Source organism: Cricetulus griseus, chromosome X, assembly GCF_003668045.3.
Source record: "Cricetulus griseus strain 17A/GY chromosome X, alternate assembly CriGri-PICRH-1.0, whole genome shotgun sequence".
NCBI lineage: Eukaryota > Metazoa > Chordata > Mammalia > Rodentia > Cricetidae > Cricetulus > Cricetulus griseus.
In genome coordinates this window covers 114,304,536-114,320,309 of record NC_048604.1, presented here as the reverse complement: position 1 = coordinate 114,320,309, position 15,774 = coordinate 114,304,536, and the positions used below count along the sequence as shown (strand labels likewise).

The window sequence follows — 15,774 nt, the reverse complement described above, 5'->3', positions numbered from 1 at the left end:
ACTGGGAAATTCACAGCCCTTCTTGACTACTCTGTGACCACAAAGCAAGAGATATAGACACTGGACAGGAACAAGATTTAGCTGGGCAGTGGTAGCATACGCCTTTGATCCTAGCACTGAGGAAACAGAGATAGGTGGATCTCTGTGAGTTCAAGGCCAGCCTGGTCTACACAGCAAGTAGCTGTTACACAGAGAAACTGTTTCAAAAAACAAAAATGACTTAATCCTGGAGAGGTCCCAGATCCCTGCTCTAGATATTGCAAGACCTGGCCCAGGCAGCCAGAGGCCTAGACCCCATAAGTGCCTAGATGGAGAATGTGGTTCTCTATCAAAAAGTTTCGCACCCAGAAAAGATGCTGAAGAGAATAACCAGCTAGAATGTATATCTTAAGCCTATAAACATCTGGGGAATTCTAAGATATATTGTGTGAGGCAGAAAGTGAGCCAAGTATGATCTTAAGTGTGTCTAAACACACTCACATATACATTTACACAAATCTCCACACACACACACACACACACACACACACACACACACAGAGAGAGAGAGAGAGAGAGAGAGAGAGTACAAAACTGAAAAAAAGGAGACAATAAATGCTATAGGTGATTTTTTTAACTTTCTTTTCCAATAAAGATACATAATTCTTAATCCAAAATTCCAAATCCCTAAATGCTTAAATCTTAAGAGACTTGAAAAAACACAGAAAACCCAAAGTCTTAATCTAATTCATGTCCCATCATAACCTGAACAGAACTGACATATACCCAGATACCCTACTTGAGGGTGAAGATTCAAACATTTTCTTTTTTTTTAAATCCTTTTAATTATTTTATTTTATGTACATTGATGTTTTGCCTGCATGAATGAATGTCTTTATGAGGGAATTGGATCCCCTGAACAGGAGTTATGGACAGTTGTGAGCTGCCATGTGGGTGCTGGGAATTGAACCCGGATCCTCTGGAAGAGCAGTCAGTACTCTTAACCACTGAGCCATCTCTCCAGCCCCGAAGATTCAAACATTTTCATGCAGAAACATTCAGGCACTTGGGATCATGAGGTACTTCTCCAGCCTCTGCTAAAGTATTATATAATACAAAGTATAAACACCAGGAGACTTTTCCAAATTCTGACTATTTTCTAAATTCCCATCACATTTGATCCCAAAGGTTTGGTTAAGTGAACCTATATAAACTCATACTTCCATATTAAAATAACAATGACCTTGACAGTTTAAGACATTTCCATTTCAAAATGAAACAGAAGCAGATCTTTCTCAGGCTCCTCACGCCCCCTGCTGGCTGCCAGAAGCAGACGGCTTGACCAGCAAGAATATGAAGCCTGCTCCTAGGGGACCTTACTCTACCTAGGAATTTACAGGGTCCCTGCTAAAGATGACTACAAAAGGACCATTTTTGTGTTTTCTTTTTTTCTTCAAAAGGACCATTTTTGTACTCCACTACAAGCAAAGGGTATACTCCACCCCCTAAAAAAAAAAAGAGAGATCTCTGGCAGTGTGGGCATAGTGTCTGGAGGTCTAAAGCCCTGGTTTACTTTGGTTTTTGGTTGTTAGAGATAGGCTTTCTCTGTGTAGTCCTGGCTGTCCTGGAACTAAATCTGTAGAAAAGCCCTGGTTTTCAACCCAGCCAGCTCCATTACTGCATTGTTTCCTGGTTGTAGGAAGCTGCCTAAACTTGTTATGCCTGTTATAAAAATGGGAAACATTTGGTCTACTTGACACATCTATCAAGAACTTCTTTTGTCAGGACCTAAAGAGGCTCTGTAACAACATATACTGGTGAGGTGGTCACTAAACATAAAAGGAAGAGAGCAGCATAAAGAGATGATATACAATGGAGATACCCTCACAAAGCCCTAGGTGAGTGGCTAAACAGACTTAAGAAGGACCAGGGAAGACATAGGCAGCCCCACCCTCAGGGTCCACCCCATCAGGAAGGTGTGGCTGCATTTGCAGAGATGACAAAGGCACCTGTAAGCCTTTAATGTGCTTCCCTGGGCAGCACAAACACACCTGTTTGTGCACAACCTTCCAGTAGCCAGGTATGCCTCCCACCCTGGAGATTGTGCACTAGTACAGCAGCTAGTTACTCCAAGTTCATCCTTGCTTACATTGTAAGCCATCTCCTGGAACCACAAGGGGTCCATCAAGGGGTGTCCAGAAGACAAACTTTTTAAAAAAATTAATTATTATTTCATTTGCATTGCTATTTTGCCTGTATGTATGTCTGTGTGAGGGTGTCAGATCTCAGGGTTACAGACAGGTATGAGCTGCCACGTGGGTGCTGGGAATTGAACCTGAGTCCTCTTAAAAAACAGCTAGTGCTCTTAACCACTGAGCCAGCTCCCAGAAGACAAACTTTTAACTATTATACCTGATAGAAAGGGAGAACAGCAATCTCCCAAGTATGAGAGGAAGATAGAAGAATGAGAAGAGAAAAGGGGGCTCCTAGTTAATCATCTCCCAAAATATGACTCACCTTATGCTGGACAATGAGAACAGAAAAATGAATCAGACTTGTCTCTATCATGATAAACTGTGGGGGGCGTAGAGAAATAGGCAATGACCACACATAGTATGAGTGGGACTGCAAAACAGATTAACACTCCCTGGCTTTTGCAAAACAGAAAGAGACCTTACCCTGACATTAAGGTTGGCACTTGAGTAAAGTATTAAGACCCCAAGACCTCCAAAATGCTTGATGACTGGATGAGAAACTCATTTCTGTCATTAAGCACCAGAGATGCTCAGAGCCTGGCAACATGTACAGTAGAGCAAAGATGCAAGCAAGACTAGGCAACTAAACAGGGAAAAGCCAGGAAAGATAAACTCATATTAGCTGAGTGCTTTGCCACATGCCAGGTACCAGATACAAAGGTGACCTCATTCAATTGTCCTCACCACAACCCAAGTGGCAGGAAGCATTATCCACATTTTACAAAGGCAAAAAGGAGCTGCAGTTTGGGTACTAGCAAAGCCTAGTAGTATAGCAGCAACACATGATGTGCCATGCCCAGTGACACATACCCGGCAGCAAGTCCTGGGGAAATTCTGACTTGTCCCAAAAAATAAAGGAAGCCTAAATAGACAGACCTTTTGCATAAGTGAGTGTGGGTCCTAAGGTAACTGGATGGCATCTAGGCCTACATCCAGGGGATGGATCACTAAGCATCCACTGGCCTTGGCACCCAGTATAAAAAGCTGTAGCTTTTCGGGCTGGAGAGATGGCTCAGAGGTTAAGAGCACTGACTGCTCTTCCAGAGGTCCTGAGTTCAATTCCCAGCAACCACATGGTGGCTCACAACCATCCGTTATGAGATCTGGCGCCCTCTTCTGGTGTGCACATATACATGGAAGCAGAATGTTGTATATATAATAAATAAATAAAATATAAAAAAACTCTAGTTTTTCCCTCTCTCCTTCTGGGAAGAAAATGTTTAGGAAGTGCTAGAGTGCTGAAGAATAGCCAACCAGTAGGTTTAGTCAGTATTGATATCCTGACCTGAATAGATCAAGTCTCAACTCTGAACTTTGCAAGTTCAAGGCCAAGCCTGGAGCAGAGTCTCTCGCTAACTCTAAGCCTTTGCAAAAAAGACTAAACAATGCTCTCCCTTCAGAGAGTTTCCAGATAGGTGACCTGAATGTGGGCAACACCATCAAATAGGCTGGGGTCTCAGGCTGAATAAAAAAGACAAAAAGAAAAAGCAAGTTGAGCATCAGTATTCTTTGACTCTTCCCTGACGCAGCATGACCAGCTGTCTCACATTGCCACTGCCATGCCTTGCCCAATATGATGGACTGTATCCCCAAAATAAACCTCATGTCAGGTATTATGTTGCAGCAACAAGAGAAAATTAATAAAGTTGGTACCCAGAAGTAGGGTGAATACCTGATCACACAAATCTGTAGGCATTTGGAGGTAGTTTGCAGAGGAAGAATTTGGAAGGGTTTGGTTCTATGGGCTAAGAGAAGACCTAGAGTGCTAAAGTAGAGCTTGACAGTATATGCTGGTAGGAATGTGGAATAACAGAATACGGACAGAAATGTGAACAATAAAGTCCTGGTTAAGATCTCAGCTAGGTACAAGTACTAGAGGATGTTTGTTTTACATTCTGGCAAAATAATCTGGCTCATTTCTGCCCACCTGATCATTTGAGTGAGTCTGAATTCAAAAGTAATGGACTAAGTTGCTTGGAGAAAATCTGAAGTCACTTAACCTCTAGGCTGTAGTATAGTTATTAATTACTGTGGTTATTATTGCATTAATCCATTGAGAAAGTACAAAATATACAAGATGTGGAAAATGTACAGTTTGGTGAAGAAAATAACATCAACCAGGTTAAAGTATTAACTGGGTATAGTAGCTCATGCTTATAATCCTAACACTTTTGGGAGGCAGAATCAAGAGGATCAGGAGTTCAAAGATAGCCTCAGCTACATAGCTAGTTTGAGGCCAGAATGGGTTACATGAGAACCTGCCTCAAAAAAAGTTATGGACATAAATATGCAGTTTGAAAAGAAAAGCAGCTTGGATGCCTTAAAGTTGAAGACAAGTATGGACAAATTGGCTAGAAGTGTAATGAAATTTGTGCAATTAAGGAAAACATTAATATATATCCATCCTCGAGGGCAAGATCCTACCCAGGAAGGACAAGTTTCCAGGCTATAACACTGAAAATTCAGTTGAAAACATGCACATTGAAAGGACAATGCAGGGGCTGGAGAGATGGCTCAGGGGTTAAGAGCACTGGCTGTTCTTCCAGAGGCCCTGAGTTCAATTCCTAGCAACCACATGGTGGCTCACAGCCATCTGTAATGAGATTTGGTGCTCTCTTTTGGCCAGTAGGGATACATGGAGGCAGAATACTGTGTACATAATAAATAAATATTTTTTTTTTAAAAAAAGGAAAGGATAATGCCTAAAAAGCAGTGCTTCTCAGCCTTCCTAATGCTGTAACCCTTTAATACTGCTCCTCATATTGTAGTAACCCCCAACCATAAAATTTTTTGTTGCTACCTTATAGCTGTAATTTTGCTACAGTTATGAATCATAATGTAAATATCTGAAATACAGGATATCTGACATGCGACCCCTAAAGGGATTGGGATCCACAGGTTGAGAGTTGCTGCTCTAGAGTAAAATGCAGAAAATACTCTAGAGAAGTGTTTTCCTCAGTTTCAGTCAAGGTGACAAACAGAGGCCACAGCACTTGTGGTCCAAGGAGGCTAGGCTACATCTTGAGCTGGTAGCCTACCTTCACATCATCCACCTCATGTTGGTTTTTCAGATGCACAGAATTCAGCAATGAGAGGATCATACAGCCTTGCACCAAGGTTTCATAAAGCCAATGAAACCAGGTAATATGTGGCAGGGTTAGATTTCCTGCGATAAGACCTTAAGAGGCCATTTTATGAAGCTATGGAGGTGATGCCTACTTGTAATAGCGACCTTAAGGATATTGGAGATGCCAGGAACATCTCCCAAGGAAAGATATAGGCACTGAGTAGAGTTAACTCAAGATAGAGGCTACATATATCCAAAGCAACAGAGCTGAAGGGTAGAACTACCCAAGCATGTTGGACACATGATACCATCAACTGCATGAACTCAGGGTTTATGGTTTTCCTTGCTGAGTTTCAGTCTTGCTTTCATCTAATCTTTCCTTGCTAATGTCCCCATTCCTCTCTTCTAGAATGGGAATGTTTGCTCAGTGCCACTGTATATTAGATATGCAACTTTTTTTTTATTTTACAGGGGTTCACAGTTAAGAGATTACTTTGAGTATCAGAAGAGACTTCGAAAAAAATTTGAGGCAGGGTCTCACTATGCAACTATGGCTGGCCTAGAACTCAGAGATCTACCTGCCTCTACCTCTCAAGTGCTTGGATTAACCATGTACACCACTTCACCTGGCCTTGAATTTAAGATTTTTGAACAATGCTAGAACTGTTAGGAATTCGGATACTGTTACTAATGAATTAAATGTGTTACCTATCTTGAGATGGCTGAGATGTTGAGGACCAGGAGTAAAACATTAATATTTAAAAGTAACAGGTTTGGGTGCCAAGTTGAGACTGGGTAGACTTGTGATGGCTAATCCTCACTGTCAACTAGAATGGGTTTAAATTACCGAAGAAATGCCAGGATAGGCTCCAAAGCTACACAGAGAAACCCTGTCTCAAAAAACAAAAAAAAAAACAAACAAACAAACAAAAAAAATTGCCGAAGAAACATACATCTTAGTGTGCCTTTCAGGAATTTTCAAGAGCATTAATTACTGGGTGAAAACCCACCCTAAATATGACATCATTACATGGGCTTGGGATCCTGAGCTGAATAAAAGAGGAAAAGAAAAAAGTGAAGGGGGGGCAGAATTCAGTCTCTGCTTCCTGACTATAGATACAATGTGACCAGCAACCTCACACTCCTGCCACCAGAAGTATCCTTCCAGACTGTAACAATAACTCTTCACTTCCTCAAGTTGCTTTGTCACAGAGAAGTAACTAATACAACTGTCTTTACAGAGATTTAATACAGAAAAGGAAACCACGCACATAAGCAGATGCATACACATAGAGAAAGCAATGTGCAGACAGAGGCAGAGATTGGAGTGATGCAGCCACCGGAAGCTGAAAAAGTCTAGATTCTCTCCCAGCCCCCCTGGAGGATACTCAGAAGTAAGTACTAACACCTTAATTTTTGGCCTAGTGAAACATATTTTGAACTTCTGATAGCCAAAACTGAAACAGAATGTATCTGTTGTTCTAAGCCACACAGTTCGTGGTTATTTGTCACAACAGCCACAGGAAATTAATACATCCTCCCCGTAGTACTCCTTTGCTATGTGAGCTCTAGAGCTTTGTGGCTGTGAGACAACACAGCATGGCTCCCATTCTGTATGATCCAACTCCCCAAAGAGGGGTTAGAATTAAAAAGCAGTAGGGGCCTGGAATCCTCCCTCTCAGCCTGGGAAGTTGCTGACCCAGCCTGTGGGTAAAAGAGCTGCCAATAAAGGGGGAAGGGTGCAGGGAAGGATGGCAAAAGCATTGGGCAGATGTCTTCTCAGAACCCATGGCCAAGAGGTGTTTAGTATTCTAGGCCTCACAGCTTTGTCCCAGCAAGATTGAAGCCAACACCACCCCTTCACCCAAAACACCCAGGAACACTGGCTCTGCTCCAGGGGTAATAAACACAGGCATTCTATCCAATAAGAAACACAAATATACTGCTTTTCTAAAGACCCAAACAAGCCCACCAGAATAGAATAAAAGGAGACTCCCAACCTATTTCTGGGCCACAAAAGGATTAAAAAACCCCAAGATCCTATTATATGGTGATAAAAACAAACTACTGATATATGCTATACCATATATGTGCTCAGACACATGCTAACCAAAAGAAGCAAAGTTACAAAGGACTACATCATTATGATTCTATTTGTTTCAGGATAATTGATCAATCCAGACAAAATACTGGGTTGCCAGGGGCCAGAAAGAGATGAAAGAATTGGGGGTGGAATTAAAAGGTATAAAGATTTCTATAATGTTAAAAAAATTCTAACGTCAGGCAGTGGTGATGCACACCTGTAATCCCAGCACTTGGGAGTTTGAGGCCAGCCTGGTCTACAGAATGAGTTCCAGGACAGCCAAGGCTACACAGAGAAACCCTGTCTTAGAAAACAAAAAAAATCTAAAACTGACTGATGACAGAAGTCCACTTCTATGGATAATCTTGAAAGCCACTGAATTGTACACTTTTTATTCCAGTTATCTTAGACAGTACCTCAACACTATAGCTCAGGCTAGTGTCAAACTCTTGGCAATCCTCTTGTCTCAGCTTCCCAACTGATGGGTTTATAGGTACAGGTCATCACACACACTCAGAAAATTGTGTACAAACTGTGAAACACACACAATAAAACTGTGAAACAAACACAAAACCACCAAAGAACCTATAGCATCTACCAAGAATAAAGAAGTTCAACACTGGCTGAAACATCATAGCACATCTTCTAAAAAGTAACATCCACAGAGCCAAGGGTCCCACATAAAATTCCATGAAGGGCAGAAGAATATAAAACAGGACATTAAAGACAAGATTACAACTTTCTCCAGAGCAATGAGTCCAATCACCCTCCTCACCACTACATATTTCATAGGTAGAGAAATCAAGATCCAAGTCTGATGTGGTAATGCATACCTTTAATCCTAGTACTTGGGAGGCAGAGGCAGGCAGAGCTCTGTGTTTGAAGCCAGCTTGGTCTACAGAGTGAGTTCCAGGCCAGCAGGGCTACCCAGAGAAACCCTGTCTAGAAAAAAAGAGATAAGGAATCAAAGACCCTGAAAAGGGAACTGCCCCAAAACCACACAAACGTTTAGTATAGAAAAAGGACTCAAATCCATGTTGCCAGGTCAGAGACCATACGCTGCTTCCTTATCAGCCAACCACCCAATTTCAGATGGGCAAGATCCTAAATGCCAAGAGATGGGTACTATAGGTGGCCAAAGCCTCTTGGGAAGAAAACAAGATAGTCCTGGGGCAAAGTATTCATCCTGAACAAAAAGATCCAAAAAACCCTCTAACAACCCTCATGAAATTTTGCCCTAAAATGAGAGTTCTACAATCATAAAACCAGTTCAACAATCAACACTAGAGTTTGAACTATAAAGCCTGTCCTCTAAATCCCAAATTCTTTCCACATACAACTGTGGAACTTGATAGCTGGCAACAACACTGCCACCCATCATCCTTAAACCTCACACCAAAGCCTGCCTATCAAACCTCTATGGCTGGGAAAAAAGCAAGGAGGAAAGAGAAGGAATCCAGCTCCTCTTCAAAAGACACCACTGTTCACTATCAACTTCAGATACAGGGGGCTTTGAAATCCCTAAAACTCCAAAGCTAACTGTCAACTCATCAGCACATGAGCAAGAGGGTAAGGAAACTGAAGAGAACTGAAGCAGAAACTACACTAGTTCATCCTGCAAAATTTGACAGAGGTAGAATCTAGACACACTGACAGCACTAAGTCTAGCATCTTTCACTATCTCAGCATGTATGCCCCTTTCTCCAAGATCTCTGTGAGGTCTCCTAGCTTTGGACTCTTACAAGCCATTGTTTTCAGTGGACAGGCCCTCAGGCAAGGTGACCATGCATGGAAAAGGAACCCTCTGATATCATCTCCCCAGCACCCTGACACCAGGTACCTAAAGGGAACAGTAGTATATATTCACAGAACTGGAACCAGATTTACCATTCAGACTAATCATCATCCCCTTCTGTCAGTATCAAACTAGCCTCTAGGCTATAAACATCTTCAGCAACAATTGTGGACCAAGATTGGGGTAGCAGAACCAATCTCCCGTCTTCTCATCCCCAAAAGGCTCAAAGTTGGGCCAGAGGAGGCAGGGAGAAAAGGATTAGTTCTATCTTCCCTTTACCCCACAGCAGAACAGAGAGTCTCTCCCTTGTCATAGGGAAGAACAGGTTTCATGAGTCCATCAGATCTTACTTCCAAGTTCTTATGAGGTGGAATATAAGAGCAGAACTGCAAGAGGGTCTAAGAATGTGGCCTTTTGCATTTCCATGAACAACATACCTTCTCTGTCCCTGGAACAAGGAAGGTATAGCTCTCTAAGGGGCAAAGAGACTTTACAAGAACCAGGGATTCATAACTCCCGGACTTGACATCTGTGAGTCCAGAGGATTTGTTCTGTCAGAAATAATAGGAAAGGAACAAGAACAGTAGATTTGAGACCATACTCTGCCTCCTGTAAAGTAGAAAGAAAATGAGACAAACAGAAATGGGATGTGAGAGAAATGTTCAGGACCCTGGAAGTGGGAAGCAACAACTGAAATCAGAATTTCTACCAGTTTGAGGGATGCCTCAGGCTTCTGGTCCCAGGGTCTAACAACCTCTTGGCTCTGACCTAAGGGTAAGGAACTCTTATGACAAGAACACCCAGGTGCTCTGTCCAAAGGAAGAAGCCTCTGGCCATACTGATGATGACTTCATGTCCTCTCCCTGATGAGAAAGAATCACCTGGTGTGTTGAGAGGAAAGCTGCATGCCTAAGCAAGGACTCAGGCCTCAGTCCTCAAGGCAAAGAAAAGAAACTGTTGCCCTTGAGGGAACTGTTTCACAGGGAACTGTTTAAGAGGGAAATGTTTCAGGCGAAAGACGCCCTAACTATTTTCCTTAGAATCGTATCCTGCCCATGCCCCTGAGCCTCAAGTTCCCCACAAAGAGAATCTTATGGTCCTAAAAGACTCCTATGAAGAACATACCTACCTTGTCTTAGGTGACAGCCCCAAAAGATTCAGGTCTCAGATCCTAAGGTACAGAACAATCCCTCAAACAACTGTAATATTAAAAGCACCTGGAAAGAGACTAGGACCCTGTTCCTCAGGGACCTTATAATCATGCCCCAAAGAAAAGTGCCACAACTCAGTCCTGTCTCCCCAGAGCATCTCAAGTTCCCTGAGGAGGAACTTCAGACATTACTCTAGAAAGTCTTTAGGAGCATATATGGGGCTCTTGTTCCTAAGGAAAACCTTATGCCCTTCACAGAAAAGAGTCTCTGGCCCTTGACATCTGACATCACCTCTGGGTCTCCATACTGCCCATTTCCAAAGCAGGGATTATATAGGGTCTATAGATTTCATGCTAGATTCTGGGACCTCATCTGCAAAGTCAATAGGTGGGAGTTCTTTTTCCAGGAAAGATGGAGCTCTTCCTGAGGGAAGCCTCAGGTTTTTCCCAAGGAACTTAATCTGTGTTTAGTGACTTGAGAGCTCTTTTCCTGTGAGATTAACAGCTCAGCCCCTGGGGGATCAGAGAAGTCTTTAGATGAACTGAAGAGAAAAAATGGGATGTTGAATCCCTGAAGTGCATTTCAATCAGTAAGACATATATCCTTAGGGGAATATATGAACCCCCAAGAGCATAGACACTGGTCTATGAATAAAAGTGTGTCCTGAAGAACACTTCCAGCCTGGGACATCTTTAAGTGCCATACTCCTGAAGAGGCCACGGGCCCAGTCTGTAAAACTCCAGTCCATAAGCAAAGAGGTCTTTACACCAACATCGACTGTGATCCAAAGTTCTTAATCTCATTCATTTGAAGAAAGGTTCAGGTCCTCAGTTGAATGGTAGGGGTGGAGGCAAAGAGCCTATCAATGAGAAGAAACTGAGGACCCTTGTCTCCAAGGATGCAGGTCTCAGTCCACTGATAGAAAACACAAACCAATGTCACTCAGAAAGGATATGAGACAGGCAGTTTCTGGTCCTAGGTATTGGTTTTGGCCTTTGTCTCCAAGGGTTAGAGAAGTTTATTTCCCAGAAAGAAGTTTCACATCACTGGAGGGATGCTTTGGAAATCACTATCTACCGTTATGTCGGTTTACTCTAAGCCCTAAATTCTCCAAGGAGGTCTAGGTCCTTGAATTGATGCTTAGGACTCCTGAGGAGGTCCCAGGCATGGCTGGTGAACAGACCTGTCAACTCTGCAAAGGAAAAGAGGGTCCTTCCTACATGAAGAATGTCAGGTTTAGGTTTCTTGGGTACGCCTAGACCCTATCTCTGAGGACACTGCCTTTTCTGAGTTCTCTGGAGAGGAAATCTAACTTGTCCTAAAGAAAAAGAGCTCTTAAGTCACTGAACCGAAGTCCCTTAGTGAGACATGAGATCCTCCTCTCAAGAAGGAATCCAAACCTACCTGTGACTCCTGGAGACTTCTCACCAACAGTCATGCAGATGAGACCCCAAGACCAGGACTGACAACTATGGACTGCAAAAGAGCTCCCAGATCTCATCTTGAAGTATGTTAGCATACTTAGGACCCCTAACACCAAGTCCCTGGGGGAAATGAGGTTTCATCATACCTTCATCACCAGAGAAGAATGTCAGGCCCAGCAACAAGACCTAGGTTTCTTGGACCACTCTGAAACAACACTTCCTTGGATCCCTTCTGAGTCTGGTGGACTCACGTGCTGTTATCTGCCAGCTCCTCACCTTGCAGCCCTTACCTGCTCTACAGTGGCAGGATCCATGGCTTCGATTCGTGCTGCCGCAGCTTCATATTCGTCTTCACTGTTGTAGCCTGCTCCGACCTCTTCACGCTCCGGACTGCCCCCGCCAACTGCGCCAACGCCGGGAGCTTGACGCCGCCGCTTGCTGTGCCCCGGCCCCGAGCAGCAGCCGCCAACGCCCACGGCACCACCCACGCCCACCACCACCCCTGCCGCGCCCACCCCCGCAGTTGCCGCACCAAGAGCGTCACCAGGACCGCCGCCGGGGCCACCAGGGCCCCCACAAGGAGGTGGAGAAGCCTGCTGTGGCCGAGGGCCCGCCACTGCGCCAGGCGGCACGGCTAGTGCCCAACGATGAAGAGCACCAGGCGGCCCCGGGAGCGGGCCCTGAGGTGGTGGTGAAGCCCTGGGACGGGCCCCCACGACGCCGGAGTCTCGGTCGCGCTCTCCTCCACCCACTCCCGTGCCGCCGCCGCCCACACCCACACCCCCACCGCGCCGAGGCGCTGGGGGCAGCGGCCCGGGCGGCGACGGTTCGTTGGCCGGGTCGGCATCGGGAGGTGGCGGCTTCTTTTTGGGGAGAATAGTCATGGCGGCACGGGCAAGTACCCCACAGCAAACGAAACGCTGAGAACGCCGGGAGAGAACCCGGATGAGGGGGCTACTGTTGTGCGCGAAGCACGATGGGAACAGCAAGGCCTGTATAAAGGGATCAGGACACCGGTTCGAGAACGGTAGGCAGTACGCAGGTCACGCCCGGAGGAGATCCCGGATGTGAAGTCCAATAGGATGGTACAAAGACGAATTTGTCGTAGCCTTTTCTCCAAGTCCAGCCAAGCTTATTGCTACCTTGTTCCGGGATTCAGCTTCAAAGGAAACACAACCAAAACAAGTACCTCTTCGCCCCGCCCCTTCACAGGTTCTTGAACTACCGGGTGGGGCCGCCCAGGCCGTGCGCAGGCGTAACAGAACACAGCCCTGCCTCTTGTTCGGAAGTACGTGGGCAAAAAATTGTCGCGGCGGTGACAATTGCGAATACCAACCAATTGAAGAACCTGCGTAAAGCCTTGACAACACCCAAGAACCAATCAGGGATAAGCGCTCGCTCTCTCGTGTCCTCCCTCTCAAATTTCAAAGTCTGCAGCCGTGTTCCCAGCAGAAAAACTTTGGTTCCGTCCTGTTCCTTTCTTTCCCCAAGGTTCCAGCCCGCACGTATCCGTACTTTGAAGAAACAGAGTGGTTGGCCTCACGAACACAACAAGTCGTCTCCTCAAGGATTCCATCTGGAACTCAGTCAGACTCACAGGAAAACATCAACATTCCCAGAGCGTATCATCCTGTGAGGCGTCGTCACTTCCGGTTCCACCAATCAGCAAGCCCGAAAAGGCGGACCCTGCTTCACCCTGGCAACAAACGTAATCTTGACGTGATTGGCTTAACAATGCAGTCCGTCACCTCAGAAGGGCCAACCGCTAGACAGAACTGCAACATTTGCCTACTTGTTTGGCGGAAAGACACGCCTATTCTGTCACCTCCGCCCTCTTACCCTCACGTTGACCTCTCAAGCCTATAGCTATTGCGCAGGCGCAGTACAGCCTTTCTCGCCACCTCCACAACCGCCGCCCCCATCCCTTAATTTACTCAGGAAAGAAAATGTTTACGAACCAACACTGTCAGTACCTAGCGTCTTCCAGTAGTGTTGGCAAAAGCTCTTGTAGACCAGGCTAGTCTGGAACTCACAGAGATCCACCTGCCTCTGCCTCCCTAGTGCTAGGATCTAATTTCTGTGTGTTAGAAATTAATGCCAAGTCGGGCAGTAGTGGCGCACGCCTTTAATCCAAGCGCTCAGGAGGCAGAGGCAGGTGGATCTCTTGAGTTCGAGGCCAGCCTGGTCTACAAGAGCTAGTGCCAGAACAGCTAGAGATACACAGAGAAACCCTGTCTCAAAAGAAATGGGGTTATCATTGCTCTGGAGGCTAAGGCAGGACAATCAAGAGCTCAAAGCCAGGGTCTGGAGAGACAGCTCGGTGGTTAACAGCATTTGCTCTTCCAGAGGACCCAGGTTCACTTTCTAGCACCCACGTGGTGGTTCACAACTATCTGTATCTCTGGTCCCAAGGATATGACAAACTCTTTTGGCCTCATCCAGCTCTAGGCATGCTTGTAATGAAAATACATACATGTAGACAAAACCCTGTACATATAGAATAATTTTAAAGAGAGTTCAAGGCTAGCCAGGACTACATGTTGACTCTGTCTCCAACAAAAAATATTTTGGGGGCCTGGAGTTGGTGGTGCACACCTTTAATCCCAGCACTCGGGAGGCAGAGGCAGATGGATCTCTGTGACTTCGAGACCAGCCTGGTCTACAACAGCTAGTTCCAAGACAGTCTCCAAAGCCACAGAGAAACCCTGTCTCGAAAAACAAACAACAAAAAAAGATATTTGGGGGGAAACAGAAAGACCACCTAACCTCCTCGCTTCAGATGCTAACCTTAACAGAAGCTTTTTCCTGAAAGGCATCAGTAACACATGGATACATATGGGTCCTACTGATATTTTATGTTCCTGAGACTTCCCAGGAGGAGACAACTAAGTATCTGCTGGGACTTCTGTGTTCAAGGATTTCTGCCACATGCTGGAAAACATTATACTGACTCCTCTTCAGACCCATATATCCCATTCCCTATAGGATATCTGCTTAGCACTACCCACCTAACTAAACTCATAGTATTCATGACTAGCCTTCACCCAGTACTTAACTATGTAGTAATAGCTTTCATATTTCCTTTAACAGCAAAAAACACCCCCATCCCATCATTGCCCAAACCAGAAACCCAAGAGCCAAACTGGACAGCTTCCTCTTCTCCAATTCCCACTTGCCTGTCAATCCCAAGTCTTGTTCATTCTATCTCTGGAATTTCATGACTTTCCAATTCTACTGCTATCACTCTAGGCAAGTCAGCATCTCCTACCATATGTACTACCACACACACACACACACACACACACACACACACACACACACAAACTTGACTGATGCTCCTGTACCCAAGACTTTCTCTCCATAACTTAGGCCCCATAGCCAAAATTCTTCTTCTGAAATGCAAACTTAATGACTTGCCTGTTTCTGAGTCTTCAGTAGTCCCCTTACTTATACAAGGCCTTTTGCAACCTGTTCTACTTCCCTCCCTTCAGCTTTACACTCTCATTCCCAGCTAAACCGAACTACTTTCAGTTCCCCAAAGGCCTTGAGCTCACTCTCTAACCTCCAGATCATTGTACACACTGTGCCCTCCACCCACATTTTCAGTCTTACATCTCTTGCCTAACTCCATCTCCTTGTATACATTACCACTCCATGCATGCTAGCCAGTTTAGGTTTCCTTGCCATCCATATGTTTCTATAATTCATCATTCTTAGTTCTATCACCTTGTATTGCAATTGCTTATCTGCCTTCCATGTTCAACTCTGTACATGAGATATAATAATGCCATTTTGCCCATCATTGTAATTTAGTGCTAGTACATGGGCAGTTACATATTTGATGAATAGAAAATTATTGGCCTGGTGGTGGTGGCGCATGCCTTTAATCCCAGCACTCGGGAGGCAGAGGCAGGTGGATCTCTGTGAGTTTGAGACCAGCCTGGTCTACAAGAGCTAGTTCCAGGACAACCTCCAAAGCCATAGAGAAACCCTGTCTGAAAAAAAAAAAACAAAAAGAAA

The 15,774-nt window shown here is 44.8% G+C and overlaps 1 protein-coding gene across 5 annotated transcripts in view; it reads right to left on the bottom strand.

Annotated features, from left to right (window-relative positions):
* Positions 1-13,412, bottom strand: part of Otud5 (OTU deubiquitinase 5) — a 32,685-nt gene extending 19,273 nt beyond the window's left edge. For 2 of the 5 annotated variants that reach the window (XM_027433129.2, XM_027433130.2), the window contains exons 1-2: positions 12,287-13,411; positions 12,045-12,157 (exon numbers count right to left, since the gene is read on the bottom strand). In XM_027433129.2, coding sequence (XP_027288930.1) covers positions 12,045-12,157; positions 12,287-12,638 — 465 coding nt within the window. In that variant the 5' untranslated portion in view covers positions 12,639-13,411. Of the gene's footprint in view, positions 1-12,044 lie in introns of all 5 variants that reach the window. The other 3 variants (XM_027433131.2, XM_027433127.2, XM_027433128.2) reach the window with 3 other exon arrangements.
* Between the last annotated feature and the right edge of the window lie 2,362 nt (positions 13,413-15,774).